Source organism: Cyphomyrmex costatus, unplaced genomic scaffold, assembly GCF_001594065.2.
Source record: "Cyphomyrmex costatus isolate MS0001 unplaced genomic scaffold, Ccosl1.0 scaffold826, whole genome shotgun sequence".
NCBI lineage: Eukaryota > Metazoa > Arthropoda > Insecta > Hymenoptera > Formicidae > Cyphomyrmex > Cyphomyrmex costatus.
Window position 1 is genome coordinate 230,265 of NW_017280404.1, and position 17,601 is coordinate 247,865.

The 17,601-nt window shown below is 29.0% G+C and overlaps 3 protein-coding genes across 3 annotated transcripts; all 3 read right to left on the minus strand.

Annotated features, from left to right (window-relative positions):
* Positions 1–1,186: 1,186 nt before the first annotated feature.
* LOC108781505 (WD repeat-containing protein 66) lies at positions 1,187–8,943 on the minus strand. Its single transcript, XM_018549479.1, has 18 exons — positions 8,803–8,943; positions 8,572–8,718; positions 8,385–8,488; positions 8,116–8,270; positions 7,214–7,349; positions 6,982–7,139; positions 5,775–5,883; positions 5,480–5,694; positions 5,230–5,381; positions 4,903–5,102; positions 4,332–4,461; positions 4,173–4,262; positions 3,546–3,674; positions 3,389–3,480; positions 2,729–2,963; positions 2,166–2,436; positions 1,372–1,502; positions 1,187–1,261 (listed from the first exon to the last, which is right to left on the minus strand). Exons 1-18 carry the CDS (start codon positions 8,941–8,943, stop codon positions 1,187–1,189), a joined length of 2,670 nt encoding a protein of 889 aa, XP_018404981.1.
* Positions 8,944–11,422: 2,479 nt separating this feature from the next.
* On the minus strand, positions 11,423–12,972 carry LOC108781507 (uncharacterized). The gene is made up of 3 exons (XM_018549480.1): positions 12,715–12,972; positions 12,038–12,307; positions 11,423–11,557 (listed from the first exon to the last, which is right to left on the minus strand). The coding sequence occupies exons 1-3, from the start codon at positions 12,970–12,972 to the stop codon at positions 11,423–11,425; spliced, it is 663 nt and encodes a 220-aa protein (XP_018404982.1).
* Positions 12,973–14,163: 1,191 nt separating this feature from the next.
* On the minus strand, positions 14,164–17,147 carry LOC108781508 (uncharacterized). Its single transcript, XM_018549481.1, has 5 exons — positions 16,893–17,147; positions 16,283–16,552; positions 15,712–15,842; positions 15,359–15,524; positions 14,164–14,799 (listed from the first exon to the last, which is right to left on the minus strand). The coding sequence occupies exons 1-5, from the start codon at positions 17,145–17,147 to the stop codon at positions 14,407–14,409; spliced, it is 1,215 nt and encodes a 404-aa protein (XP_018404983.1). The 3' UTR covers positions 14,164–14,406.
* Between the last annotated feature and the right edge of the window lie 454 nt (positions 17,148–17,601).

Below are 17,601 nucleotides of genomic sequence, written 5' to 3' on the forward strand. Positions count from 1 at the left end.
TGTCTATATAATAATAAAATTAATAACATTAGACCGCATATAAATACACAACTAAATAACGAGGTCTTATGTCTGAATGTATCTTACAAGTAGTGCTTAAATAATATTTCGATATATACATATATATGTTACATATATATTATATATATTATTTAATCACTGACATCCAGATCGATTAATCTGAATCTTCTCATTATTCAGTGGAATAAACTTAATGTGTGATATTACAAGCTAACACAAGAATCCTACAAATTTGTATAAGTCGGTGTTTAATGATACCTTGTTGGTGATAGTATAGATAATGATGCGAAATCGTACGCGAGCCTAATAATGTGGCAGGGTTGCGTCTTACGAATCTTAGGATCTCCACTTGATACGCCTAATTGCAATTCGACTTGCGATTAGTATTTCTGGCAGTATCTGTACCCCGGTCTTTTTAATTTTTCTAAAACCGTGGGTACAGAAATGATTGTCTTCTTTTTTTTTATTGATAATCAAACTACTCTAAATTTTTTAATCGCTATATACATTCAACATCATTGATTGGTTTCTTTAATGACGACGGTATAGCGAATATTGTTGTGTAGCGCTTCCTTAAAGCAATGTACCTCTCGGAAGGCGAATCTTTCCTTGCTTCTAGTCTATCATATAGGTATTGTCTCGGAATAAAATCTTATTCTTTTAACGGACAAAACATTTCTTCCGCTGACAATTCTACAACGTAGAAAAAGCCGGTCTATGGTAATTATCTGTGGTTGTATTAATTTTATTGTACGGGATTATCGGCGAATAGGCAGATAGACATTGTTCTTTGGCTATAAATTGTTGATTGTTAAAATAACGCGTAATTGCAAGTACTGTAATATTAGAAATAATGATTACAAAATGTTTATTAAAAATTTTGCTGAACAGTATTACAGCAACAAGTACGAGAGTTTCGTGTGCTGTATAGTTTAAATATTTTTATGCGAACCGAAGAAGCAAATGACGGACTCTGGCGACGATTCTGCCAGCGTTTTATTCGAGCGCTTCTTAATCTTAATTTTAACTTTAAAAGAACAAACAATCGCGCGCGCAGTTTTTGTTTTTGATTTATTAATCTCTTTTTAACGGACCTTGTCACAGCGGTACATAGCTGTAAAAAATTCCTCTTAGAATACTTCAAGTAACCGTCGTGCTGATTTTCTCAATTGTCAGCCATAGTTTCCTCCAATGATTCAACACCCATGATATCCATGGTGAAATCTTTGTAAGATATCCTCTGTATCATAACGTAATAATACATTACTCTCGGGAAGCCTAATGACTAGTTTATCTTATTTATGCCTATTTGCATAATGTTTTTAAACGTATTATGAGGGAGATAGTTACCGCCGGAAGGAAACGAAAATTGAAGGATACGGATCTTTGAGACAAACTTGGTTGAGTCTCAACCATTTCTTCTTTAGGAAACATCAGTATCTTGAGATATGTATATGCTTCTTGCAAAGTCAACGGTTCACCTATGGCAAATAATATAAAAAAAAATAATAAGAGAAATATTGAACCATTATTAAGATATTTATTTTAAAAGTATTGCAAGTTTAGTTTCAATTTTTTTATACATATCGTTTATCCAAATTTGAATACAGTCTATGTTTTCTTATTTATTCGAAATAATTTACTAATTTACACTTGATTTATGATACAATATATAATCTAAGTAGAAGCAGGATTAATAAAGTATTAAATAAGGAGATAATGGTCTCTAGTACATTATTATAATCCTGCATTTTTTTAGATTAAAAATTTGATGATTATATTTTTGGCGAAATCAATAAATAAATACATCAATTAATTTTTCGAAATTAACGGTAGATCTATTAGGCTCACTCAAATATAAATCTGTTAAAATAATTCAGTTTCCTTTATGTTACGTTCAAAAATTTGAATTATTCTTATTAATATGTACTTAAAGAATATGGATCTAAATTCAGTTTTTTTTTTTAATGCAAATTACATCATTTTGATTTCTTTCTGGAATTAGTGGTCTTTAATAAACATAAATTAAATATGTTATAGATGTATCTGTTTTTTACAGATTTTGATATCAGTTCCGAAGGATTAATGGTACGTAATAATACATAATAGTTAGTTTACGTTAACTATTATAATTATTAATTTACCGATAGGTTTATCATTTTCCATTAAAGTTTTCGATATTATTCCTCCGAGTAAAATATCTACAAACTGCTCTCGTGTTAAAGTTGGATCCATGCTGTCGGAATTCTCTTCGATAAATGTATGAAAAGCTTCCTTTATGTGGCGCATGCAAATTCCAAACGCCGGTCGGTGATTCACATACAGTTGCACGAATTCTTCAAAAGTGATCTCTTCGACAAGTTTACCGGTTTCAGTGTAATGTTTATAGCATACTTCTGTCATGATATTCTCTATCTTAAAAACAGATATTTTGCCTTAGTTATAAAAACAATTTAGTTTTACTTATTGTTTACTTTGACAAATAATTTTACATTTGAAAATTTTTAATTTGTAGAAAAAAGATGTATAGTGTAAAAAAATTTGAAAAATAATTTCAATCATAAGAGTAACTGAAATTTTGAAAGGTCTAAAAAAAAGATATCTCCGGAGTTAGTGTCAAAGAATTCAACATTTAAAATTAAAATCATGACTTATGAAAAATTGCATATATATAGGTATTATGCTTCATGATACTGCAAAAGTATACTTCTTTGTTCGTCAGAAAATATCCAATAGCTCGCATAAGATTTGGAATCTGCTCGACAATTACGGTGTCGGAGACGATTCTAGCTGCGGTCGTATTCTCGCCTTGATGTAATATCTGCGCATAATAGAACAGATCCTTCATCTCGTTTGCTAACCATCCTTTTTTCCCACCTTTGATAAGGCAATAAAACGGCGATAGATCTTTTCCGCCTAATCGTGCCATTACGTCAACAGATCTAAAAAAAATTGTTTCTTTAATGATAAGAATCGTTATTTATATGCCGTTAAAGTCATTAAACGATGATGTCAGAACCAAGAAGTTTAACTTTACACACAATTGCAGTGCATGAATCTTTTTTGTTCGTATATTCATATTTTATAGAACGTGTTTACACAATAATCAGTGATTTTTTTTCAGTTTATGAAGTACTAAACTGTAAAACTGTTTTAATTAATTATCATAAAATTAATTTTTGTTAGAAATGTTTAATTAAATAATAAGATTGCCAATAAAAGATCGTTAAGAATAGAATTGTACTTTTTGGATTTATAGGAAGCAAGAGAGGAGAGATTTGTTATTTTAGTAATGTAGATTGTTGAAGTAGAAGAAATGTACGTGATTTTTTAAATTTTTACATAATTTACTATTGAAGCAACTAACTTCAGTTGTATTTTCCACATTAATACACAAGGATCATTGTAACCTGCGGTGAAAAGTATTTCCTTATTGTTGCTGACAGAGATACCTATTATCTGTAAATAAAAATGAATCGTGTATGCCAATTGTTAAAAGTAAATATGCATAGAGAATATCTAACTTTTTGAGGATGGCCTGTCATGCCGACAATCTTGTACGGATTACCATCGAAAGGCATTAACTGAAGACCAATTTCTCTATCGGTCGCAAATACCGCATAGCCGTTGTCAATAAATTTGTCGGTTAAAATCTAATAATATTATAGCGATTTTTAATATAGTAATTAATTAATTACAAATTGAAGATATTTCTCTGATAAAAAAAAGGAAGAAAAAGGAAAGTTTGAATTAAATTTAAATTTTTAGAAATAAGTTCTTTAATTATTTGTTCTTTAATTATTTACTTTATACGTGTTATTATAAAATATTTAATGGATATTTCTGAAGAAAAAAAGACGGTTTAATTATTTACTTATGTATTATATTAGCTGCATTCCAAAATTTACTGTTAGTACTGAAATTCTATAGTTTTCGTCACGTGCACTATACATTTTTAGTATTGGCAATAAATTTTGGAACACTCATTGATATCTATGATCACTTAACGTTTTATTATTTCCATGGCTTTTAAAATTTAATTACATCTATTAGAATATTTTTTCAATATTTCTACTGTATAATTTACGTTTTCTATTTTTCTAGAATTGTTTAAACAGTTATATATATATCTTATATATCTCGTGTGTTACTTGAAAATGTTCTACTGGTTTTTTGAACGTGGGTCCTAAGTAAGTTCCACGAATTGCCTTGGTAGTATCACTAAAGATCTTATACTTGTACTGCAATTGTAGATTGAGATATTACATTTTTCTCACATGATCTATACGAATCGCAAGACTAAGTATTACTTCAGAATTTGTGATCATGAGGAATTTTTCAATGCCGGATACAGGATACCATGCTAGGCAAAGAGGAACGGCACTTTGTTCGATCTGATCGATACGCAAAATTTGAAGTCCTGGCACTGGATATGGTCCGCTGTAATGTAATTACAAAACGTTATCCTCTCTTCAAATGAAAAATTGCTATCTTTTTCAAATACTTAATTAATTAACTATAGAGAGAATTGTAATCGCTACGCGATTAATGAATTACATAGTTTTTTTGAATAATATAATCATGAAATAATTTTTATAAATTTTGGAAATACATCTTTGATTAAAATATAGAAATCATAAAAGTGAAATATTATTAAAATCATGTTTCACATTTCTCTTAATGATTCTGAAATAAATATTTGTTCTACTATCTTATACATGATATTTTGTCCATATAATTTTATTCTATATGATTACATAATTCCATTATATTATAAATCTCATTCAAAAACATAATTTTTAATAACATTTACGTACATAAAAATTTGTACCAAATGTAATTTCTATAGTACATAACACAATAGGACATTTACAATACAACCTGTGCGCGAGATCGTATTCGACGAGCTCTCGATCCTCTCCCAAAGAGAAAAACCGCGGTGCATCGGAATCGGATGCGGCCGGGCCGAAAAGTATATCTCTGATAGGTAAATAATGTGAGTGATATTTTCCGATCAAATTCCACACATTAGACTCCTTCGTACTGTTTCTCTTGAATACTACTACAGTCAACGCGTTATCCTACAAATAAATTTTGTTTTATTGACCTTTAGAAGAGGTTAATTTATTTAATTAATAATCCATTAAATTTATTGTCATAACGTGCAGTATTATTCACGAAATATCGTGGAATGCAGAATTTTCTTACTGCATAAGCCATATATTCGGCACACCGTGTGAAAGTAATTTTACTAATAGCTGTTGAAGAATGTTTATATGGAATTTCATCTATAGGATCTAAGGTGATATGATGTAGAATCCAGATTGCCCCGTTCTTTAAGCCACACACTAGCATATCGCCTAAACAGATGATAAGCATTCTTTTCGTGAATTTCCTTTTCTCCCTTTACAATAATAAAGAGACATTAAATATTCATCAGTATACATCATCTATATACATCTTGGTGAGAATTTTAGAGCCGTAACGGCCTTCGCGGTCTCATGCTCCCTTTGCGGACAGGTGACATAAATAATGTTTTCCTCAATCATCTGTTTTTCGAGAATTGGCCGATAGTCTGGAAGACGTGGTATGCTTCTAGATATTAACAGAGTGCACTTTTCATAATTGTATAAATGTACGGTTCCATGAACGTCGCCCACAACTACATAGTTGCTGTTGTTGAAAAATTACTATTTATACTATATTTATTTCAACAGAATCTTGCTAAGTCTCTGTATTTGAAAATTTCCCACCTTTCTGGATGACTATCCATACTAGTCACAATTGCAGCCGGATGACGGAACACCAAGTGACATTTCTGCTTCGGAATTTCTATTAATGCTATTATTCCCGTAGAAGAACCTAAAGCGAAATGTGGATAAAAAGAAGAATGCGGTAATATATGCAGCAATATGTGTTATATATGTGTTATATATGTAATATGTATATTGCTGTTTTAACATTAAATAATTCATATAATATTGTAATTTTTGCAAGAAGTTCTTACACGCAAGAAAATTTCGAATATTAAATGGAGAGCTTTGTAGAGTAGCATCCGTTGGCAAAGAATTCAATATTATTTTGTTAGTTTCGGCGGTCTTATCACTTTTGTAATTTTGTGAAATATATTCTGCATTGACATTCAGTTTTAAAACTGTTTCCGTTTTGCTGTCATCTTGACGCTCGTCTACTATATAGAAATATATATTAATATATCATGATCCGTACTCTATTTTTCCACTTTATCATGCATATCGATATATGCATAATAATGCTTTTATTTCTATTTCCCGGACATCAAAGCGAAAAGTATATTTAAGAAGAAATGACTTTTGGGTCAAGATACATAAGAGAGATATTGGAAAGACCCTAATAAAACATTTCTCAAGGATACTATGTTGCCGATACCATAATATTTTTTAAATATTTTTAATAAGTGATTTCATTAACATTGACTATATTATTAAAATATATAACCAATAATATAAGTAAATTATTGGTCAAAATCTCATTGCGCATGTTCTCCTTAAAATTTATTTATAAATTTATATAATCTTTCAAATTATATAAACAATAATAGTTATCTATGTAAATTTCTGAATTTTAAAAAATTTCTACATAAATTATTTAATTTTTTTAAATTTCTGTATAATTTTATAATTCTTTAGGAAATCTTTTTTGGAAGATTTTTTACACGAGATAGAACTTTTTTCAGAAATGCTATGTAAATATCTGCATATTTTCTAGAATAATTATTAATACTATATAAATTCTGAAATTTATAAAAATTTCTATTTTCTAAAAGATATTCTTCTATGATTTCTAAAAATTTAAGAAATTTGTAAAAGTTTATTTTTAAGAAGCTTCATAAAATTTAAAAAATACAAAAAGTTTGTAAAATTATTAAGAGATATTATAAGAATATTTTTTATCAGAGGATTCTTTCAAAATAAAGCTTACTTTTAGATACATCAACGACAAATACCGGAGGTAACAAATTAGACTGAAGATCGAAGCTTAGCCATCGAATAGAATCAAGACTTTCACACCAATACAAAAGTCTCAATTGGTAATCATAGAAAGTAACACGACCATTTGTATTTCCCGTAACAAGCATACTACGAAATTAAATTACATTAAAAAGTATGACTATTACCAGATTTATTAAAATAATTTTAGACTGTAAATTTACCCTTCGTTATCAATAATAACAGTAATATTGCTTTTCTGTAAATGAAGAGTTTTTCTGTGTTTTTTCTTTTTACAATTAGTATCATCAGAAGTGTGCTTGTCTTCACAAGAAACGTTGTCCCATACTAAAATGTAGCCTAAAATAATAGCATTATAAGAGAATATTTATTTGATAAGTAATTAAGTTATTAATAAATTATTAATAAATACAGATGATACCATTTGTACTTGCTGTAAATACTTGTTGTATTTTTGATACGTAGCATGATGCATTAAAGACACCAATACGTTGAATTTTTGCCATAACTTTGGGACAATCGTAGTTCAAAGCGTGACCATTCTTATTTATGAAATTAAGAAGAAACACATAAATATATTTTATTTTATTATATGTAAAGTCTTATGTCTGATCATACTTTATGATTTTCATTTTTATTATAATTTCTACTTCTGATATTTATTATATCAATGATTCTTTTAAACTATCTATTTTAGTTAGGAAACGAAAAGATGTAACATGATTATACATATATAAAGTATAATAATATATTTTTTACCAACCCAAATTAGGAATAAAACATGATAATCAGTCGTCAACGCAAATTGTTCCGAACATTTGTCGTTGAAAGTTATTCCCTTAACACGTTCAGTAATGTTGACTAACGAAGTCGATGCTAATAAAAATATTTTAGATTAGCTAATTCTGAATTATTTTAAAAAATTTTAGTTATAATAATCGCATCTTTTGCTTTTGATAAATAATAATTATACAATAATAATATAAAAGGGATACAAAATTCTTGACAATAATATGAAATAATATATTAATGCTTCGATTTTCATATCGCATCAAATATATTAGGACGAGAAAAATAATTAATGAATGTACAGAAGATAACGAACCATCTGGTTTGTCTTTTCCATAAGACCATAACCAGAAATGCACATTCTGACATTTGCCATTGCTAACGGTGACTATTTGTTTAGCATTAGGACTAATACCAGCAGCTGTAATATCTTCATTATTATGTGGATTAAATAAAGTGCAAACGGGAATCCTAAAAATGTTAATAATTCCACTTACTTTTTAATACATAAGTCACAAAGTAATACTAGCCACAAAGAGTAATATTAGAACTTTGCAAAATAACTGCAGAAAAAACATTTTCTACCCCTTTTCTGTGTCCCAAACCACTACTACACTGTCCTCTCCGGAATCCGCTGTTAGTAACCACTTGCCGTCACGCGAGGTCGATAACGTTTTAACAGGATTTCGCTAAAAAGGATTATAAGATCTTTCTTCAGTATTATTTGTCAGTAATCAGTATCGTTTCGCGACAAACTCAAACGTATACCAACGTGACCTAGGAGTGGTAACATTTTCCTCGAACTATAGTCATAAATTACAGCCACGTGCGAACAGGCGTACGCCAATAACGTACGATTTTTAGTAGTTAGATTTACAACCGGTACTTCTGAATTTAATCCGAAGGACCACTGTAATTTCTTAAAGAAAAGCAACAATTTTTGTTAAATAAGAAAATGCTTGATCCGTCAATGATACACTATTTTTTATATTTGTGTACTTACGAATGGACAGAGATCGTGCTCTGTGAATCCTTGCTCGAGACATTTCTTCTTCACAGTTATTTCAGTGCGTTCCGTATCTTCGGTAGTTTCGGCTTGAGATTGACCGGCACTTGACGGATAAACAGCGGTATACATCGCCATTTTATAACAAATATCAAATCAGTTCAAGTTTAAATAGCTAATTTCAAGTAAAATCATTGTGAAAGCAGACAAATTTTCAAAATCACTTTAACTGTTAGAATAAAAAACTAGTTAATTTTAAGTAAAATCATTGCACATGGATATGTATATACACACACACTAACGTTTTGTAAAACAATTTATATTTTTGTATGTACAAAAAATAAAATTTCTAAATATTATAGACATTTTTTAAATATAATTTTTTGCTAACATAGAATTAGACATAAAAAATAAAACAAAATGCATTTATTAGGTTGTAACATACGTTTCTCGGATCACGTATAGATAGCTATATATATTTATATCTGTAACATATTATTCATAATGTTTCCTAATTGTTTTTCCAAACGAAAAAGATTGTCCTCGTGTTTTCGAAATAGAGGCACTCCTTAATCTATGAAACATGCCGCTTTACTGGTATCCACGTAATTTCAACTGTGTAGATATCTCGTGCCATCATGTATTGTTTTTTCATCATTATTCTCCGATAACAGATCTGTTGGAATCATTTCCTGTTCTGCATTCAATGTCTCGTACACCAACCTGTGACAACAACGCTATTTCCTTCGGTTATTTCAAATTTTCCATCTGTAACATTTTCATATATTTGACTATACTGCGTTTTTATTATCGTAATATATGTATTAACCGTAATCAGTATTCGCTAAAAATCGATTAGAAACATTTAGACATTTTTCAACTATATTGTAAAGTATGGCGTAATACATATATTTATACATTAATTTAAAGTACACATTTTTTTGGTACCTGCAAATACTATTAAGGAAATTTCTGACAAAATATCGATTACCTATGTATAATTAAAATCACTCATCTTGTAAATACCTGTCTGTATTGTAATACATTGTCCTACAGCATAATTTTTCGACAAATGTGTAGCACGAATAAATGTTACATTTCGGAAAACTATTGGTATCGTTGTGTGCATTACTCCCTTCATGATACCAATAGTTTTTCAAACGAGTACTGAATAACTGTCGCGGGTAGCAAATTTCTTCCGTCAATTACATGACCACTCATATATTCATAGTTCTCGTCGTCGAGTAAAATATTGACGTATCTCCCTCTTGATTTCATAAACTTTGTTCTCCGTTTACGTTTGGTGTAGACAACTATATTAAGCGTAATCTCAATTCAACATTCAACCATAATCTCAATCGCAACAGAGCGCGCAACCCGTAGTGTGATTACGGCTTTAGATTGGTTGTGGCAACCGTAACTTTTTTCCGTGCTGTTGGAAACCATTTTTATAAAATATTTAGTCCGCATTTCCTTTTATAAAAGTTTATTTACATAAACATTTCGTATCTAATGTTTAACTTTAATGTATTAACTACGATTATGCATGTTTGTTACTTTTAGTTTTTTTTTAAATTTTTATATTTTATCACTAATGGTGAAGTATAAATCAGAGATCTAATAAACCCCACTCATCATATAATGGCAGCCTCTTTATCATTAATTGTTTAAAACTGTCGCTCTTTGGATACATAAAAGAACCAGTACTTATTATGTCATTCAAATCTGTTTCAGTCTGACAGCGCAGCATATATGGTAAAACCGTAAAGGATATTATCATTCCAAAGCTAGCTCTTCGTTGTAAGATAGCCTTCAATTCCTCCATACTGGGCGGAAGCGTCTTACAATTCAGTTGTTTCATAATCGCCGATAAGGTGTCAAGATATTCATTTAATAGAATATGTCTCTTGTTTTCAATAACGTCTAGGGACGGACTTGAATTGAGAAAACTATGAAGGTCGAGTGCCGGTGATGCATAGACGCACATCTGAAAGTCTACCTGTAATCAAACAAATTTTTTTGTTCGATCAATCTTTTGAACCAATTCGATTAGAAATAAAATTTATTCACAACAAAAGAAATGGAACGTCACTTAACGTCATTCAATAATATAAATTAGATTCCGATAAATGTAAATCAGATTTTACAAAAATTTTATATTGTATTTAATCTTAGTTGTAATATAAAGTTGCGCTTATAATCAATCTATGAATACTCATGTTTAGAAGAAGTACATGGTTTTTTAATGACGTGACAATACTTACAAAAATGTTATCAATGGGTTTGCCATCGTTGTTATATTTGAACAGTATATTATTCATTTGAAAATCACCGTGATTAATAACATTAAATTCATCTTCAAACAGCTTGCTTGCATTTACTCCTATTTGATATACGTGATCGGATAGTTTACCAATTTTTTCCGAGTATCTAGAAACAAAAATCACATAAACACAAAATTGTACAAAATTATGGAAAAACTATACTATACTTATATTTGCAATTTTTTACTTAACATGTTCAGTATCTTCATATTAAATACTTATCTCGTATCATATAAAACGTTATCATAAACATTGAAGAATAAAGCAATTAATTTCTGCAATTTATGCAAATCTTACTTTTTCACTTCTGGCCAGTTTGCAATCTCATCTGCTAAAGCTTTAGTACTTTTAATAAAAATATCTTTCATTTCCGGCGGGTGCTGGTCGTTGAATGTACCTTTCAAATGCATTTCTTTTTTTTTTGGTTCCTAAATATTAACATGTTTTTGTTAAAAGATATTGATGTTTATCCATTTTGGAAACAACCAAAAAATGTTTATTTCCAATTGTTATTATACTTAAGACAAATTATAAATTTAATTATTAAAACAATAAAGATGAATAACCAAACAACTAATAATAATAAATACAAATTATAAAGAAAAAACCTATTTTTTTTTAGATTTTAATGTTAATTTAAAATAATATTATGCAATGCAAAATAATTTTCATATAACCAGAATTTTTTTTGTTACTTGACGTCATTAGTATAAACACAATAAAGTTTTAATTTATTTCTTATAAGCAAAAAAATCCGCATAGGATGTAACAAAGGGCACAGCATTTTAGTTTTATAGTATTATAGTACTTAGTTTTATAATATTAGATATATTTTGTAGTAATAAGATAAATTTTTAACGTACAGTATTAAGTAAATGGAATTTACGACTGATCGTGAGATGATTTACCTTCTCGCATATGGCTACAGAGGCTGCATGAAACCTAGCCAGTCCGCGAAGTGCCAATACAGAATGGGCTAAATCAAGACCAGACGAACGATCAGCCATTCGAAAACCAAGAGGTGCGAGATCTTCGAGCACTAAAAGTGTTGGATTTTCATTTTGTACATAGAGAATCGTTCCACTCAAGCGATGCTTTGGCCCTAACAACTTATTCATTTTATTCAAGGTATCTGACATCATCAATGCCTCACTGTGAAAGCAACCTAATTGTGTGACCTGTAAGTTTATATTTAAAATTAACAACGGGATTTTTTGTCTATAGAATTATATATAATAGATTTTTTTATTCTAACAATATACAATTTTTTGTAATATGTAGACATCTATGTATACGAAGAACATTTTTTGTAATAAAAAGTTTCGGCTTCTCAGATGGTAAATAAATAATAATTTTATTCTACATATAAATTTGTTATCAAACAAGTGAAAAATATTTTTTTTTAATGACCTTTATTTATGATTCGTTCTTATAATCTTATAACGTTAAAATGTAATATGTCTTAAAGTCAAAATCTCTCACAAGTTATAATTTCTGCTACAATTTAATCTCTCTCTCTCTTTCTCTCTCCTTTCTTCCTCTACATATTAGAAATATTATATAAATTAAATTTAAATCTACTTACAAGTTTCTTTCGATCACCTTCAAGTGTAGGTGAGATTTTAACAATCATGGATTTCTTCTCTGTATTCTTAATGTCACCTTGCAGGTCATAAGAAAATTCGGCAATTATCCTGATTATGTCACTAGTATAGTTATCACCCTTGTTTGTGACTGATTCCAAAGATATATCAGTTACCTGAATCGAATTATTACCTTCTGAATTTCGCAAGACCTTCTGCACGAAGCATAGATTTAGCCACGTCGATGTTTCTAGAGCCATTTCTGAAATTGAAATTGGAGAATTTTTTCGATAAATTATATATATTGTCTCTATTGTATATATATTGTCAATATATTTATATACATATATTGCCTCTTTCACCGTATTATATATTGTCTCTTTAACACAAAACGCGAAAACATATGTTTGAAGGGGAACTTCAATTATACATATATAATACATATGTATAATAATTTTTTATACTTTGTCCAGTTTAATAATTAATGTTTTCATTATTAGACATATATCCGAGTAAGATTTATTTTATTTAGCTAATTAAAATTTAAGTCATATCAACAAAATCGTAAAAGCATTAAGCCAGTTATTCTTGTGATTACTATTATACTCTGTGTGTGATTGATATATTTTAACAAATTTTAACAAAATCACTTTAACTGTTAGAATAAAAAACTAGTTGAATAGACAAAATCAATAATTGATTAGAATATTTAACAAATTCGAAATATAATAATTTTCTGTATTATCGACTTACATATTAATTAAGTGAAAAATTTGGAATTATACATAAATAAAAAGCTATAAAATTAATTGAATACGATATAACCGCAGATGTTGATACATATAGTCACTCGCCAAATTTTTAAAACGTTAAATGCATAAATGAAAAATTAATAACAATCCTTGTTAATTCATTATATTTAGGAAGTGAGACAGCAATATAGATTTCCAAATACGCAAATTGAAGGTACTTATAAGTTAGAGATATATATATTTTTTTTTATTATTATCTTAAACTCGGAACGTATAATGCTTTACCTAGTAAATCGAAAGTAACGAAGAAGTAGAACTAACTGCAAGGAATTGTACATACGTCAAAGAAAACAGAAGGGGGACTTCTGTGGAAGGGGAGAAGGAGTATTATATAATGGATATGTGATAAGGTTTAAGATAAAATAGTATATGCTTCCAATGATAATCCAGTTCTGTTTATATAAGCCATCTTTTTTATAATGTCAACGGACAGTGCAGTAATAATTCTTATATAAGTTAAGTCGGAATCAATCTATACATTTTTTAAAGATTAAGATTCGAGATTAAAGATTGAAAATTAACCAATAAAGACGAAGAAATTTTAACTTCTTTTGTTTTAATTGGTACAATCTTTAAATTTTTAAATTAAATTAATATCCGCTCAAATAAATTTCCAAATTAAACTTAATATACCTCCCAGGTCAAGAACAAATTGAGCTTATACCAGTTGTTAAAAACTTAAATTTTTAGAAACTTTAAATTTTTAATTTCAGTTTTTAATACGTAGTCTGGTACCGCATCCTTACATATTGGTTATTATTGGCGAAACTGGCGTGAAAAGCTGTGTAACCTAACTATTTATATTTAATTATTTTACTTATTTGCTAGATTTATATTGATTTTCTATTTTTTTATTTTATATCACAAAATGTGAAACAAACTTTAAAGGTCCAATAAACCCCATTCATCATACAGTGGTAATCTTTTTATCATTAATTTTTTATAATTTTCGCTCTTGAAACCTGGATGTCTACCAGTACTCAATAATTCATCCAAATCTGTTGCCTTGGTCTTACAGCACAGCATAAATGGTAAAACGACGAAGAATATTATCATTGCATAATGAGCTTTTTGCTTTATGGTAACTTTCAGTTCCTCCATGGTAGGCGGCAGCGTCTTGCAATTCAATTGCTTCATAGTTGCTGACAAAGTGTCAAGATATTCATTTAATAGAATATCTTTTTTGTTTTCCATGACATCCAAGGAAGGACTTGTATTGAAAAAAAATATTAAATCGAGTGCAGGCGTTGCGTAAACGCACATTTGGAAATCAACCTGTAATCAAATGAATCCTTTCGCAATCAATCTTTTGAATTTGAATTACCTCTCGGCAATATTGAATTAAAATTGAGATCTATTCACTCCAAAAGTGATAAATCATGTTTAGGAATGTCATATTTATAAAATTTTTCAAAGCTGATAATTTGCTCGGATGATATGGATAAAAAAATTATGAGCTGAATGCGATTAAACAGCTGAGGTTATTGCATTATTTACATATTGTACATTGTATTTCCAAGTATTTTTTACTATATTAGCACACCGTATATTTATCTTAATCGCTAAAGCTGACATTGCGGACAATTAAAAAATACATTAGTATTGTAATAGCGTTTTTCTTTTAAATATTATCTATTTATTTAGTTTATTTTGTTTATTTTTATTGAAATTTATTATTATTGTTTGAACAGAACTATAAAAATTATCATAAAAATTTTGAAATGCAGATTAATAAAATAATGTGACTATAAGCTTTGGTGCGCGCGCGCGTGTGATAAAATCATTCTTCTAAATTAAAAATATATATTTTTAATATAAATATGATGATACTTACAAAAATGTGATCAATAGGTTTGCCATTATTGTCATATCTGAACAACATATTGTTCACGTGGAAATCACCATGAGTAATGACATTAAATTCCTCATTATTGAGCTTGGTTGCATCTATCCCTATTTGATATATATGATCGGAGAGTTTAGCAATTTTTTCCGAATATCTAATAATAAAAATTAAATAAATGTAAAATTCTAAGAATTTCATGTAAAAGCCATATTTTGTACATATATTCTTTCTAAGCAGCATAATATTATATGTATTTGTATTTGCCCTATTTTCTGATTCTATACTAAATATTTATCTTGTCTCATATGTAAAACGTTATTATGAGTATTAAAAAATCTTACTTTTTTACTTCAGGCCAATTTACAATCTCGTCTGCTAAACCTTTAGTACATTTGATAAAAATATCTTTCATTTCCGATGATTGCTGCTTGTTAAATGTTCCTTTCAAGTACATTTCTTTTTGTTGTGGTTCCTAAATATTAAAATATCTTTATTAAAGAACATTTTTATGTACATATTTATCATTTGAATATAAAGATAAATAGTTATGTTTACAGAGCAAATTGAAAATTTGCAATACTATATACGTATATTTAGATATATAAAAAATTTACGCAATAATTGTAATACTATTCTATAACATGCAATTTTCTGACAAATTTAGAATAGATCTTTCTTTTTAAAGAAAGTTACGAGATAGCTCAGACAACACACATGTTGGAGAGACATTTTAAAAGCAAGAGTAATCCTTGTATCGGTGCCAAGATCTGAATTTTTAATAATCTGCAACAACATGTTACGCAACTGATGTAAGTATAAAAAATAACAAATTTAATGGATTCTCGAAATTCAAATACAACTTATTTGTATGAAGGGCAAATGATGTACCATAAGTATCGCGTGACGATTTACCTTTTCACATAAGGCTACAGAGGCTGCATGAAACCTGGCAAGTCCGTGAAACGCCAATATGGAATGATCTAAATCAAGACCAGACAAACGATCGGCCATTCGAAATCCAAGAGACGCGAGATCTTCGATTGCTATAAGCATTGGATTTTCATTTTGCACATAGAGAGTCTTCCCGCTCAAACGATACTTCGGCTCCAACAATTTATTCATTTTATTCAAGGTGTCTGACATCATCAACATTTCGGTTCGAAAGAGACCTGATTTTGTGACCTGTAACAAGTTTATTTAAGATTAACAATCTTAAATATATATTTTATTTATTTTTATCCAAGAATAATTGTTCTAAAATCTTTCTGTTAAATATGATATACTTGAAAACAATAAAATTTGTTTCAGATTTATGTCTCTCTCTTTCTCTCTCCCTATTTTTTCTTTTTCTTCCTTTTTTCTCCATAAATTAGGAATATTAAAAGTGATTAAAACCAGTATCAGTGCACCCCTTGCCCTGATAATGTGAACGGCATGGTTCATGGAACATCGGCATTAAGAATGAAGAAAGACACGGCTATAACCCGTAAATCTTCTGGTACAATTGATTAAATCAACTTACAAACTTTTGTCGAACACTTCCGAGTTTAGGCAATATTTTAAGGATAATTGATTTTTTCTCTTTAATCTTACAGCTGTCTTGGTCTCGCGAATATTCTGCAGTAATTCGGATCATATCGCTAGTGTAGTTATCACCTTTATTCGTGGCTGGTTTCGAAAATATATCGATCACCCGGATCGAATTATTATCTTCCGATTTTCGCAGAATGTTCTCCACGAAGCATTGGTTCAGCCATGTTGACGTCTCTAGGGCCATTTCTGAAAGTAGAATTCGAATTGGAAAATTTTCTCAACAAAAGCATTGTCTTTCCCATTCACTAAAAATACGATTTTTTTACAATAATTTTGTCGCGATAAAATTTAGTATAATTAGACTTTGCTCGTTATTGGAATTCAAAGTATAAAGAAAAATTGGTCTAAATCGAGGGGTAATAAGATTTTTTATAGAATAAATTCTTGTAACTTTACAATGTTAATACAACATAAAAATAAAAAATGTAAAATATATAAAAAATTTTAAATAACATAAAATTAATATCGAACGTTTCGGAACTCACACACACGGGTCCTTCTTCAATGACTCCTGTCGATATTACGATGTTATAGAGTTGAAAGCATAATCTTGTTATGTCTAAGAGACATGGTGTGGTACAATTTGTTCGAAAAAATTGATTTTCCTCTTTTTGTGTGAATGTGGAAATTGTGTAATA

Bases quoted from the DNA above. Each gene is read 5' to 3' on its own strand.
- LOC108781508 (XM_018549481.1), bottom strand. From the start codon at position 17,147: ATGGCCCTAGAGACGTCAACATGGCTGAACCAATGCTTCGTGGAGAAC. The intron at 16,553-16,892 runs GTAAGTTGATTT...AACTTGTTACAG, and splicing joins GAAGTGTTCGACAAAAGTTT to GTCACAAAATCAGGTCTCTT. The intron at 15,843-16,282 runs GTAAATCGTCAC...TTTAATATTTAG, and splicing joins CTGTAGCCTTATGTGAAAAG to GAACCACAACAAAAAGAAAT.
- LOC108781507 (XM_018549480.1), bottom strand. From the start codon at position 12,972: ATGGCTCTAGAAACATCGACGTGGCTAAATCTATGCTTCGTGCAGAAG. The intron at 12,308-12,714 runs GTAAGTAGATTT...ATAAACTTACAG, and splicing joins AAGGTGATCGAAAGAAACTT to GTCACACAATTAGGTTGCTT. The intron at 11,558-12,037 runs GTAAATCATCTC...GTTAATATTTAG, and splicing joins CTGTAGCCATATGCGAGAAG to GAACCAAAAAAAAAAGAAAT.
- LOC108781505 (XM_018549479.1), bottom strand. From the start codon at position 8,943: ATGGCGATGTATACCGCTGTTTATCCGTCAAGTGCCGGTCAATCTCAA. The intron at 3,481-3,545 runs GTTAGATATTCT...TTTTATTTACAG, and splicing joins TGACAGGCCATCCTCAAAAA to ATAATAGGTATCTCTGTCAG. The intron at 2,437-2,728 runs GTATACTTTTGC...TCTGTTTTTAAG, and splicing joins ATTTTCTGACGAACAAAGAA to ATAGAGAATATCATGACAGA.